Below are 14112 nucleotides of genomic sequence, written 5' to 3' on the forward strand. Positions count from 1 at the left end.
GCTTTTATACTTTATTGAAGTGTGCCTACTCAAAGACACACTTCTTCCTGCTTTTTGCACTGAGATTCCACAAGTATGATGAAGTATGATAATGATCCTTAAAGAAAGTGTCACGACAGAATAATAGTTTGCACAACTTTCATCCACAGAACTCAAAGTACTTTACTAATGTTAGCTCATTCATCGCACCTGCCTGTGACAGGGGATGAGCAGATCCACTGAAGTAGGGCAAGAAAATCTTAGTCAGCAATGTTGTACTGAGGCTCTGAAAGCTAAATGTGAGGCTGGAGAGCAAAATAAAAGAACAAAACCAAGAGCTTTAAAAGAAGCAGCCAAGAAGGAATCTAGCTTCTCTATTCAGCACTAAGTAAAGTTACATTTATGACTTCTGTTAAAAACTTATAGGAGAAAAAAGAAGAGCAGTCATCATAATTTTATATTTGAAAAATTGAAAGGAAATATAAATAAAGATCATTTATTAAAAACTTGATCACTGACTTCATGATATAAAATATTATTTAATTAAAGATGACTTCAAAATTAGATTCAATGCCACAAATATCTATCCAATAAAAAGGATATACCAGGAAATGTGCTAAGGATGAAGACACAAATAAAAACATAAAATGATTAGTATAACACAAATCTTTATGTCCCATAGTTTCTGCACATCATTTACATAAATGTTCCAAATAAATCACAGAGAAAACTTAGGGAAGAACAGAAAATAAGAAAATGAGTATAAATAATATATGAGAGAAAGAAGTATTAAGAGTGTAATATTCATGAATTCTAGGGTTTTTATCTTCTTTGCTACTCTATGACAAATACTTAGAACCCTGTCTGGAACACTGAAGATTTTCAATAGCTGTATGTGGCATCACAATGGATATGAGTTTGGGTAAACTCCGGGAGTTGGTGATGGATAGGGAGGCCTGGTGTGCTGTAGTCCATGGGGTCACAAAGAGTAGGACACGACTGAGCGACTGAACTGAACTGAACTGATGTGGAAGAAAAAAGGGAAGGAAGGAAGGAAAACAATATAACTTGCTCCATTTATGGCATAAGTTGAAATAATGATTGTTTTGAAGATTGAAAAATTTCTAAGAAGGCAACAATAGGGGAGAGATAACAGCCCTGTATATTATTCCAGATACAATTGCCTTATAAAGCCCTTTCACCCCATTTTTTAATCTGCATTGTGTTTTTGTTTTTCATTAAAGTATAATTGATTTACAGTTTCAGGTGTATAGCAAAGTGATTCAGTTTTATATATATATTTATATATATATCTATATATATACATATATATTCTTTTCCAGATTCTTTTCTTTTATAGTTTATTGCAAGGTACAGTAAGTCCCCTCCAGACGAACCTTCGAGTTGTGGAGTTTTAAGATGTGAATGTGTGTTCGCATGTCTAGCCCTGTAAGGTGTGAGTGAAGCTGCGGTTTGCCCTCCGTCTCCTGTGCTGACAGTCCTTCGCTCTACCATCTTCCACTTCCTCTCCCTCCTCCAGTCAACTCTTTTCCCCTGTTCCCTCGATGCCAGCCCCTGTATGCCAGCTGCTGTACTGTATCTACTCACTTTTCAAGGCACTGTACTACAAAAGATGTTTTCTTAATTTCTTTTTGTTTTCCTGTATTGCTTGTGTGAAGAATATTACAAGCCTATTACAGTACAGTGCTATATAGCCCATTGTGCTAGCTAATTTTGTCAGCTAGGCTAAATTTGCTGGATTTACAAATGTGCTCTTGGAACAGAACGTGTTCCTATGTAGGGGATTTACTGTATTGAATAAGATTCCCTGCTGGTAACAGAAGCCTGTTTTCTATGTCTGAGGGTCTATTTCTGTTTTGTAAATATGTTATTCTGTATCACTTTTCTATCTTCCAATATACGCACAGTGTTTCTAACAATTGAGATAACTGACACTTGAGTCTTCACATCAAGATCTAGATCTGGTTTTCTAAGCAGATGGGATGACTGGAAACACAGGGCCTCTTTAATGAGTGAGGGTCATGAGGGAGACCTGGGTGGCCGCCATCCGTCTCATTTGGGTTTAGAAGAGCCAATTCTTGTGAATCCTTGACTCCAAGACAGAGCATTGGCTGCCATCAGTCACCGTGTTTGTTCTGATGTTCACATCACACTGGGTTCACTTCACTGCTTCCTGGCTCTGGGGCATCTGAGTCATCATGCTTGACAGGTGCTGGTACTCCAACAGAGGGCCTGATGAGGTCCTTTCACCCTATTTCTACAGCAATCTAGAATAGTTTTATCCAGTAGGGTAGGCACTAGCCACATGTGGCTATTTACATTTAATCTAAAATAATTGCAATAGAATGACATTAAACACTCAATTACTCAGTCACACCAGCATCAAATGCTCAATAGCTGCACACAGCTAGTGTTTGGGCAGTATTAAATAGAGAATATTTCCATCACCACAGAAAGTTCTAGTGAATGGCACTACACTAGATTCTGTTGGTTTTAAATTCTAGAACCATATTATTTGATTCTTAATATAGTGAGATTCATCTAAAATTAGATAGAAGGTAATTTAAATATTAGTAGTGAGTTTCTCAGAAATAGGTAATGCTTTGTGTTTCATTTGGTGTAATTTATAATTTATCATTATTATTTGCATTAGCTTCCTGTCTTGACATACAGATAATGAGTTTAGCATAGTATAGTACCGAAGTGAATGGGATGTTTGGTTGCTTTTTTTATTTTAGAGCTGGAAAGAAAACAGAAGAGAGAGAATAAGGAGTAGCAATGAGGGAAAATATATCTGTTGATCGATTCACCCATTGACTCATTGTACGAGTTCTCCTTGAGTTTATGTAAGAATTCAAGCACTATTCTTTGGTGTTGCAGATTTAAACTGGGAAAAGTCATTGTGTCAAAGCTCAGAAATTTCATAATCCATTATAGAAGACTGACATATAAATGATAACAAAAACAGTTCAATAATAGGTTAAGTGGTAGGAAAGCAGAAAGAAAAAAAAAAAATCTGCCCGAGGGAGACTAAAAAAATTACATTTCAGTGATGTCTTCATATGGGAAGCGAAGTGTCAGCCTAAAGAATGGAGAGGATTTTTTGTTTTATTTTGCTTTCTTTTTTTTTAAACTAAAGGGATAAATCTTTATAAAGGCAACTTTCATTCTTTGCTAATGTAAGAGCTAGCAGCCTTGATTTAATGATAAATCAAGGTTGATTTAAGGATATCTAGAGGGGAAGATACGCATTGAGATTAGGAAAATAAACTGGGCCAGATTGTATAGAGTTACTGAGATTTTGTTTAAAAATTTGGATATTATTCTTCTTCATACAAAGGCAAGGGACACAATTTAGATGAGCCTTCCTAAAAGAGGAATAGCTACAAAAGGATGAAAACACAAAGCATATATAGGTCTGGAGTCTCCTCTCCAGGATCCTGGGAAACAGGCATGACTGGGAAATGTTGGGCTTCAAAATAAGAGGCCCATTGGTCACTCTCAAACCACTAAGGCATGTTTACTTTAAGGAGAACCCTCAAAGAAAACATGAGAGCTTTGCTGGTGCTCAGTGGTAAAGACTCCACCCGACAATGCAGGAGACATGGGTTTGGTCCCTGACCCGGAAAGACCCCATATGCCAAGCAGGGCAACTAAGCCCGTATGCCACAATGAATGACCCTGAGCTCTAGAACCCAGGAGTCACAACTACTGCGCCCACCCTGCAGCTACTAAAGCCTGTGTGCCTTAGAACCCATGCTCCACCACAAGGGAAGACCCTGCAATGAGAAGTCTCTGCCCAGCAACTACAGAGCAGGCCCGGCTCACTGTAACTAGAGAAAAACCTGCATAGCAACTAAGACCCAGCACATTCAAAAATAAATAAACAAAATAATTTTTTTAAAAGATTTCTCTTTAAAAGAAAGAAGAAAAAAAAACATCAGTCCAGGAGATAGTTCTTTCTTAAGACTATCCTTATTGATGATGTATATTCTGCCTAAAAACCTTTTTCCTCCAGTTATGCTTGATGGAAAGCCCTGCTTCTTTCTACCTTTGAGCTATGCATGCAAAATGAAAAAAAAATCTTCCATCTGTTCTTTATTACCAGACATTCCCTTAATAGCATATACAGAGTTTATTACTACAGAAGGTAGCATTTGAATAATACAAATAAAATGCAAATACCAATAATGCAAATAAAATATGAATACCAAAGAAAGCTGGTAATCAAAATGTCACAATTTTTGCTTTCAAGAGAATGAGAAAGAGTATGTCAAAATAGTCAAAACAATTGTACATTCTAAGGTGAATCATAAGCTGCTAGATTTGTTTTGCCTTGCAACAGAACCCCATACTTTTCTTTAAAATCAATTACCTCAGTTTTTGATAGATAGTGAAACTTAGGAGCCAGGTAGAGGCACATTTTAGAAATGAAGTATGTGAATTAGAATGACACACTAGAAATTAGAATTAGAAAGCACATTTGCCTTAAGGGGTTTTTATTTGACTAGGTTCAAGATATGGCCTGGCCTCTCTAATTATAAATACTTCGAGAGTGGTGACTTGTGAACAATCACAGGAATACAAGAAGATCCAGAACTGTAATAAGGACATTTTTGTTTTTTCCTTTTCCTTCTCTAAAGAGAAGGAAACCTCTGCTTCTTTGTCTCTTTTATTAAAGAGGGGAAAATATCATGACTTCAAAGTAAAATGTCTTAACATTCATCCTGATTTTCATAAGTGTCTCAGACATTTGGATATAATCCTTTATCCTGCATTGATGTATTTATACATGACACTACTGAATTGAAGAACTAGAAGGTGAAGATTTAGATGGGGATTAACACCTCTCTCAACTCAATGATTTAGCAAAGATTCATCCTGTGGTTGTACATTGTCTGGTATTTCTAGGTGGGACAGAACCTACAAAAAGATCCAATGGAGTTGTCTTCTTATCATAGAATCAAATATTTCATTAATCAGACCTAAGAAGAGAATGAATGAGGAAGCAAAGGAAAACAAAACAAAACAAAAAGTCTTGAAGAAGATTGATTGTTTTTCCCTGCTGCCACCTCATCTTCCTTATATTTTGGGAGAATGTTTATATTAGTTAAATTAACATTGAACTAATCAAATTGTAACTTTATTATCAACAGATTCCTCACATCTCCTAGTAAATCAGTGTCAGCTTTTAAAAATGTACGATGGACTAGAAATGGAGTAAACTGTAAACCACGGATTGGCAGATGTTTTTAGTCCTCTTACAAACAACGAATAATCACCATGACAGGGGTAGCCTGTGGTTTTTCTAACCTGCAGCTCTACATTTAAAAATGACAGATCATTGTAATCTGGTCAAATGCATTTTGGGCATAAAAATCATAAATATGCACTTTAGCTATATAAAGTGGCTGACAGTCTCGTTGAGGCTGTCAAATTTTAGACATGATTAAGTAGCATTTAATACCAAATGATTTATCATGGCAACCATCATGGGAAGTATTTTCTTTCTTGTAGGTTTATTATACACCACTTTTTTTGAACTTTCCTTGTGGCTCAGTTGGTAAAAGAATCTGCCTGCAATGTGGGAGACTTGGGTTGGAGACCCGGGTTCGATCCCTGGGTTGGGAAGATCCCCTGGAGAAGGGAAAGACTTTCCACTCTAGTATTCTGGCTTGGAGAATCCCATGGAGTGTATAGTCCATGCGGTCACAAAGAGTCAGACACGACTGAGTGAATTTCACTTCACTTCACTTCACTATGTTCTAAGAAGAACCTATGAGACAAACATTTTGAAAGATGTAAAGTCAATGGATTGAATCAATTAGAACACTTGGTGTGGAGAGACAACCACTACGAGGTGAGTGGACAGAAATATTAATAATGAAACACTATATTAGAAAAAAAGCTTTTCTTTAAAATCATGAACTATTGAATACAAAGATACACTATTGGGAATTTTAATGAAGTTAACCTCTCTGGACATATATGTATATCTAGAAACAGTCCTGTATTATTGTAGAAATAAATCAAGTTAGGAAGTTAGATACAGAACACAAAATTCTGAATTTGATCTTTTGAATGTCTCCATATCTCAGTATTTTGCTTGTCATTTAGTTGGAGTGTTTTCTGTAAATTGATTACGCTTACTCACTTAAGACACTTTGGAAGAGTAGAAAGAACATAACGAAGTTGATCCCCAGCTCTTCTGCTTAAAAACACTGTGAACTTGCCATGTTCAACTGATGCAAAATATAAAATTAATATACTACAAAAGTATGCTCTATCACTTTCAAAATTTCACATTAGATACTTAAAAGGGTATAAATTTTAAACCCTACCATGTTAAATAAGTACAAGTTCTTATTATTAGATTCTAACAGCCTTTATCTTATTTGGTGTTTAAATTGAACAAATATCAACTGTATGTGTGAAATTACTGAAAGTAATGCAGACCTACTTTTTTCCATAAAGTGTACACCAAAGAACAGGCCCACTAGCAGCCATTTCAAATCACCATAATGAAAATATGAATGACAGTAAAAGCACTGAACCCAAACCAATTGCTATTTTGGAGAATTTCTTACTGAAGTGAGTTGGATTGAATAAGTAGATATTTGTTTCACAGGAATAAACTATAGGTGAAATATTTGTTAAATGGTTAAAATGAGGGATAACTTCATCAGTAATTTTGTAAAACTATATTTAAAGATGATCATTTATGTCTTAAGAAATTTAGAAAAAGGATGGAGAAAATTTTTATTTTATGTAACTATATAACCTAGTTATAACTAGATTTAGTAATTGAAGATCACCTCATTCCCTTTTTAAAATAAATCTCATTTAATCTTATCTTTCTTACACATTACTTATTGCCAATACAATTTATTTAACATCTTTCATATTCTGTAATTCTCCTATTCAAACATTATATGTGCTTTTTTTTCTCTACCATTCCATCCCCAAATGTTTCCATTTAAAATTCTTAAAGATAATTTAAATAAAAGATAACTCATATACTATACAATGAATCCAGATGGAAAGTGCAATCTATTTTTACAAAGCAATATTGAAATACTATATTAAAAGTGCAGTGGAATTTAACCAAAGCAGTATAGACAGATTTATGTGTACTATAAATTGCAGTCATCAAAGATGAAGAGTAGTTCATAATAAATATAGTAGCTTTTAAACTCAAGAAGCTAAAAGAAGTAAAACTAAAGCAAAAAGTAAAATGAAAGAACAGATTTTATATAGAAAAAATACAGAAATTAGTGAAATGAAAAGCAAAAATAAAAACTGCTTCTTTGAAGATACAACAAAAATAACAAATATTTAAGTAGCTCTGAAAAAAGTGAAGAAAATTAAAAAAAAAAACAGTATCAGGGAGAGAAAAGGCATAGAGATTTAGTAGAGATTAAACACATACGAGGTAATACAGGTGTCTCAGTGGTAAAGAATCCTTTTTCTAATGCAGGGGATACAGGAGACCCGGGTTTGATCCCTGGGTGGGAAAGATCCCCTTAGAAGGAAATGGTAACCTGCTTCAGTATTCTTGCCTGGAAAATCCCATGGATAGAGGAGCCTGGAGAACTATAATCCACGTGGCTGTAAAGAGTGGGACATGACTGTGTGACTGAACATACACATTCTTAATGCATAATGACAACTTTCAGAAATTCCTTTCTAACTTTTATCTATTTGTCACACTTCCATTAATTACCTCAAAAACCTTTTCCCCCAAACCACTCTCCCCCAAAGCTGGATTATACTTTTACTTTTTACTACCAGATTTTATTTATTTTCATCAACTCTCAATTTCTACTTTTTCTTCATGTGAACACTAATTCTCTGAACTTACTAAAGTAGATTTTTTAAAAGTTCTTAGCTTTCCCTAATTTCCTCTTTCTTTTTTCTTAGCATAATCTGCACAATAGTAAGGGGCTGATGCAATGCAGAATCACGACAAGGAAGAAGAGTGGGAAGAAAGGGAAAGATGAAGAATTAAAAATCATCCTTAATGAATGGGGAGAAAGTCAAAGAAGCTAGTCATTGGGTTAACCAAAAACTGGCCAAATATTTTGAGCTGATAGGTTTTACTCAGTTGCAATAAGTTAATGAATGAGAACCTTATGGTTATTTTGGGCTTCCCTGGTGGCTCAGCTGGTAAAGAATCTCCCTGCAATGCTGGAGACCTGGGTTTGATCCCTGGGTTGGGAAGATCCCCTGGAAAAGGGAACGGCTATCTACTCCGGCATTCTGGCCTGGAGAATTCCATGATTGTATAGTCTATGGGGTTGCAAAGAGCTGGACACGAGTGTCCGACTTGCACGGAGTGACTTTCACTTTTCGTACCTATGGTTAATTTGATATATTCCGAATAAGCATTTAATAAAATTAAAACTTTTCCCAATAAAGCTTTATAGCTGTTATTGAAGAAAACTTCTTAAACTCAGCATATTATTGTTGCTTTTATAATCATTATTTTAAAATAAAAATGAATATATTGCCTAGTTTTCAGATTAGCCAACATTTCTAATTTGACTTGAATACTTTCTTTTTACTGATTTTCAGGGGCTCAAATATGCTGGTTCTTTATTATCTAATTGAACAAACAAATAAAATATTATCCCTAGTCTGAATTTATTGAATTAGAGTCTCTGAGAGGCAGAACCTGAACTTAAACAATTTCTCCAATGATTCTGATACACACGTTTTTGCCATCTAATATCAGAAGGAAGACAGGTAATTAACTACAGTGGTCAATATGAGGCAGAAAGAAGTCAGGGCTCTGGAAAGCTGTGAGAAGCAGTGTGTTCACACAGAGTTGGGAGACATTAATTCTGACAGAGAAAACTTCTAAAGGCATATTATAAAGTCTGTGAAGAATTAATCAAAGCAATAAGAGCCATTTATTGAATACCTCACTCATGATAAGAAAAAGTTTCCCTTGAATTTGTCTTATAGAATAAACCTGATATGTTAAGGCAGATTTCCTGACTTTTTCTAAAGAGAACATTTCAGTTTCCTACTGTTGAGTAATATTTAACTATTAATCTTGCCAATGTCTGACACTGTCGTATTAATCATTGTCTTTAATGTCATATCAGAACTGGCACTAAGAGACGTTAATAGTCATTCCCCGTCACTTGTTCTAACAAGTTAAAACTGTAATAACAATGTAGTGAAATGAAATAAAATAGAAGTAAATACAGAAAACATCTTCATAATTTAGAAGTGCAGAAAACCCACTTTAGAAACACAAATGCTCTGATTCAAATTGAATAGACAATAATGAAGATCAGAATGATAAAACAAAAAATTAGAAAGAAAGTTTTAAAGGAAGCAATAATTTTTGAGAAAACAGCTACAGTATATATAAAAAAACATTAGGGACATTTCTGTAAATTTGTTTAAGAAGACAAATAACACATTAAAAAATGCAAAAACAGCAATAGAAAATCAAATAAAAATAATCCATATCTATGAAGAAATGCCTCAGTATCACTGTTAATAATGGAAGTACAAAGTAAATAATAAGGGCATGCCAATTTTACTTACTAGGAGGAAAAATGTAAAAATCAATGGGCAAAGCAAAGTAGAAATTGGCAGTTTCATCAAAGAAATGATTTGATGTTTCTTTCAATTTAAGTGTATGCATAGATTTTGGCCCAGTAAATCAACTCATAGGCAAGTTTTGTACATTTGCACAAATATAAATATATACCTTATTACCATAAAAAGCTGGAAACAACTAAAAATGTCAGAAATTTTAGCAAGGCAAATAGCCCCTTGTGATGGTTAATTTATGTGTCAATTTGACTGGTCATAGGATGCCCAGAAAATTATTATTTGGGATATGTCTACGAGGGTGTTCCTAGATGAGATTAGTATATCCTATTGCTTCCATTTTTCTAGAAATCCCTGACTAATATATCACACAATTAGAAGCTACATTCCCCAGCCTTCCTTATACCTAGAGGTAGTCTTTTAACTACATTCTGGCGAATCATGTGTGAATAGAGGTGAAACTGGCCATTCTGGGCACACATCTAAAGAGCAACTGCTCATTCTCCAATTCCTCTGCCCCCTTCTCCCTTCCTGTGGTCCTTATTGTGGAGAGGGACCAATTTGTCTTGTATAAATAAGGAAAATACTCTAGAGGATGGCAGATCAGCAAAATAAACAAAATCTGCATGCCTAAAAACTGTCTTGGAGGCAGTCATTAAATCCTCTTGGGACTTCTGTGTGAGAGAAAAATATATTTTCTATCTGCTTGCTGCTGCTGCTACTGCTGCTGCTAAGTCGCTTCAGTTGTGTCCGACTCTGTGCGACCCCAAAGACAGCAGCCCACCAGGCTCCCCCGTCCCTGGGATTCTCCAGGCAAGAATACTGGAGTGGGCTGCCATTTCCTTCTCCATTCTATCTGCTTAAGCCACTGTTATCTGGTTGTGGTTTAAGAGGCTGAAGCAATATTCTAACTAATATAATAGTAAATGCATATGCACTGAACACGTGACACTGAAATGTGAAAATATACCAGTTTTCAATGAAAAAATGTTGCCTGCCATATCAGTAAACAAATGATATTCAGCCATCAATCCATCACATTACAGCCACCCAATGGTGAGCCCAGAGCAAACAGGAGAGAAACAGGATGCCCACCACCTACCAGTCAACTTTTGCAGCCACCCCAGACGATGCACTAGAGAGACTAAGGATGAGAAAGCATGGATACCAGCCCCAGATAACTGAAGTGCATATCAAAAGAATAATTTCAATGAGCCCAGACTCTTGCATCTTTTCATACAAATAAAAGCGCTAATTCTTTAATTTGAGATATCTGGGTTTCTCTAGCCAACAGTAATCATTCCATGTTCCAATTACCTGGTCTTTGTTGCAAAAACTGCTATATACCCTGGCTCCTCCCTTACCTCTTGGAGCAGTCTCTCAGAGGCATCTGAGATACTGTGTCCTGGGCTTAAGTCCTCAGTTTTGTTGCCAAATAAAACATAATTCTCAACTTTTAGGTTGTGCATTTTTTTCAGTCGACATACTATAGACACTTTTATCAGAATTCAAATACAAGTCCACATTCAAACCCAATAAATCAACATTCTGACATCTCCACAATTCTGATAAAGATACATATTGCAAGCAAATTAGATTTCATCTGAGTTACATTTTCTTTTTTACTAACCTCCAAAGTATGAGCCATCTGTCAGCTTCATTTCTTTACTGGATTTTGTGATGACACCAGCAACACCATGTTGAATGAAATACATTTTTTTACCCACAGCTCCTTCTCGTATGATATAATCTCCAGGTTGAAACACCTCAAATCTCAACTTGCTCAGCATGGCAGTCACGAAATTAGGATCCGCATTAGCAAAAAGTGGCATTGTAGCCACTAGTTTTCGGCAGTTGAAGTTGACTATCTCCTAAAGATGGCAAGAGTAAAAAAAATTAAGAGAGATTAATCATATCAGGAAGCAAAACAGGTGCTTAAATTAAGATCTCTATATAGTATAACATTGTAATTTAAATTAAGAAACAAAAATACATAAATTCTAATAATCCACATATTTCTTCAAAGTCAGGGATTATGTTTTATTATTGCATTGAAATGTTGTATTCCTAGCACATAGAGTAGTACAGGCAAGTATTAAACATCAATAAATATTAAACAAATGTATACAAGTTCACCTTTTATAACTTCCCATTCCTTTATTATTCTTTATATAAAATTAGAATTAAAATGCAGAAGGGTTTTAGTCTCCCTTTTCTCTGTTTTTATGAAGAGAAGAAGCCACGTCACTTCCTATTAACCTTGATGTTACTGCTTCTGTGGCCCATTATGTTGAACAATCTAATCTGTACCTACTGGCTGGAGTTCTGAAACAAGAGCCCAGCTGCCAATAAAATGCCAACAGCATTCTGATGTTTTTTCTTAATGTCATTCATATTATGGGAAGGAGACTTGATATTGTTCACATTACACAAAGGAGACTCTAATTTGACTATAATCTATAATTATAAATTCAATTTGTTTCTGGGTTAGATCAGAAAATTACCCTTTCAAAACCTCCTGGGTTATCATTGGAAGTTTTGGACTGGACAGAGGCCATATTTTCCTTTTCCTAAATTGCTTTATGTATGGGATCGGGTCTGCTCTAAATTAGAAGATTTATACACCAGATTAGACACAGTGCTATCACTATGAACCAAAACAAGGATATGGGACCAACCAGTTTTGATGCTGAAAGCTAGATATGGAACAAAATAAACAATGGGAATCTAAATTTCATTTCAATGCCATTTCTCAGAAATACCTTCTCCAATGCCCCACCTCCACCCCAAAGAACAGGGATGGACCTGAATTTGTGAGCATGCTTAAGAGACATATAAAAACAAAGTCACTTCTGCCAAGAGACGGAAAAAGGGAAAAAAGATTCAGAAGTATTAAAAGAGAAGGAGATCTGAATTCCTGCTTTGGGAATACTTCTAGATTTCAATATGGGGAAAAAAACTTTCCTCAATCTTCTTCATAAAATAATTTGATATTTGTTATTCCAGGATACTTAAAAAGTTCCAGTTGATGCAGAAGGAACAGAATTTTAAGTCCAACATAGAAAAGAAAGTGTTTCATCCTCAACAATATGCAGTGAATTCAGCAAAGCAGATAAGTATCTCTAACAGTGGAGTTTCATGGAAACTGGTAAAATATTTAAAAATCAGCAGCAATAACCAGAAAGTGAACATAAAGACAAAACCAAGAGAAGGATATTACATGTGGTACTTGGTACAGTTCATCCAAGCTCTATAATGCACAGTAGACATTTGGGTGGCTATATCTAGGGGCATTTGTGATCAATTTTAACTGGTGTTGAAGAGCTGTGGTTGGAGTGGGGGACTATAGTAAGTTCAGCACATAGTAAGTGTTCAATCAATATGCATAATGTATGAGTAGACAGAAAGTGAAGTCACTCAGTCGTGTCCGACTCTCTGTGACCCCATGGACTGTAGCCTACCAGACTCCTCCATCCATGGGATTTTCCAGGCAAGAGTACTGGAGTGGGTTGCCATTTCCATCTCCAGGGGATCTTCCTGACCCAGGGATTGAACCCGGGTCTCCCACATTGTAGACAGATGCTTTACCATCTGAACCACCAGAAGGAAGTGATAAAAAAGAAGAAAAGAAGGAAGGAAGGAAGGAAGGGGGCTAAAAGGGAAAGAAGGAAGATGGAGTTTTGGCACTGGAAAAGAAAGTGCTCACAAAACTTAGTTTATATTCCAATTGGGAAGTGGCCATTTAAAATTCTTAGAATGCTTTCATAAGTCAATAGCTTGAGAAACAAGCCTTATGTATATAAAAATGTGGTTTTTCACTATTAAAAATATTGAGTCTTCCATACAAAAAACCACATGAAGATAAAGGTGAACCACTCAAGGTACCCAAGGTAAAAATTAAAAGGAGACCGAAATATATTATTAAAATGATCGACTGCTTGTTTGAAAGTTAATAATATTATGTGTAAAATGACAAAAAAGTATCCTGCATAGGAAATTGAAAATAAGCCAGGCTCAGGCTGCAGAGAAAATAAGTTTTCAAACAAAATAATGAAATAATCTTTTCATCTATATTCTTTAATTTGAAGTATACAGATTTTTCTCTTCATTGTTTTTTCACTTTTATTTTAGAAAATAATTGAAAGCATATTTTATAAGAAATTAAACTGGTCCTTATTTACAAGGGCAATTCTTTTCTATGATGCATCCCATATTCAGGTGCACCACTGGAGCTGCCTTGATTATATTACTGTGAAAATAATTTCATATTATTGTTAATTTCAAGGAATCCATTCATTTTCTCTGTCTCTGTGGAACTTTTACCTCCTTGTGAATTCTTTCTGATTTAAACTGTAAATTCTAATAGAACTTGGACAGAAAAAAACATAATGGGACAGAAAGTTATTGGCATTTAAAAGCTCTTCCTCTTCCCATGAAGTCTGTTTGCTTTGAGGGTATATAGTTTAAAGGACTTCCCTGGTACCTCAACTGATAAAGAATCTGCCTGCAAAGCACGAGACTCTGGTTCAATTCCTAGGTTGG

At 35.3% G+C, this 14112-nt stretch overlaps 1 protein-coding gene across 1 annotated transcript in view; it reads right to left on the minus strand.

The window, feature by feature from the left end:
• Positions 1–14112, minus strand: part of HCN1 (hyperpolarization activated cyclic nucleotide gated potassium channel 1) — a 442779-nt gene that overhangs the window by 40335 nt on the left and 388332 nt on the right. Inside the window, exon 6 of the mRNA XM_065905565.1 lies at positions 11201–11441. Coding sequence (XP_065761637.1) covers positions 11201–11441 — 241 coding nt within the window. The remainder of the gene's footprint in view (positions 1–11200; positions 11442–14112) is intronic.

The sequence above is a fragment of the Muntiacus reevesi genome, chromosome 14, assembly GCF_963930625.1.
Source record: "Muntiacus reevesi chromosome 14, mMunRee1.1, whole genome shotgun sequence".
Lineage (NCBI taxonomy): Eukaryota > Metazoa > Chordata > Mammalia > Artiodactyla > Cervidae > Muntiacus > Muntiacus reevesi.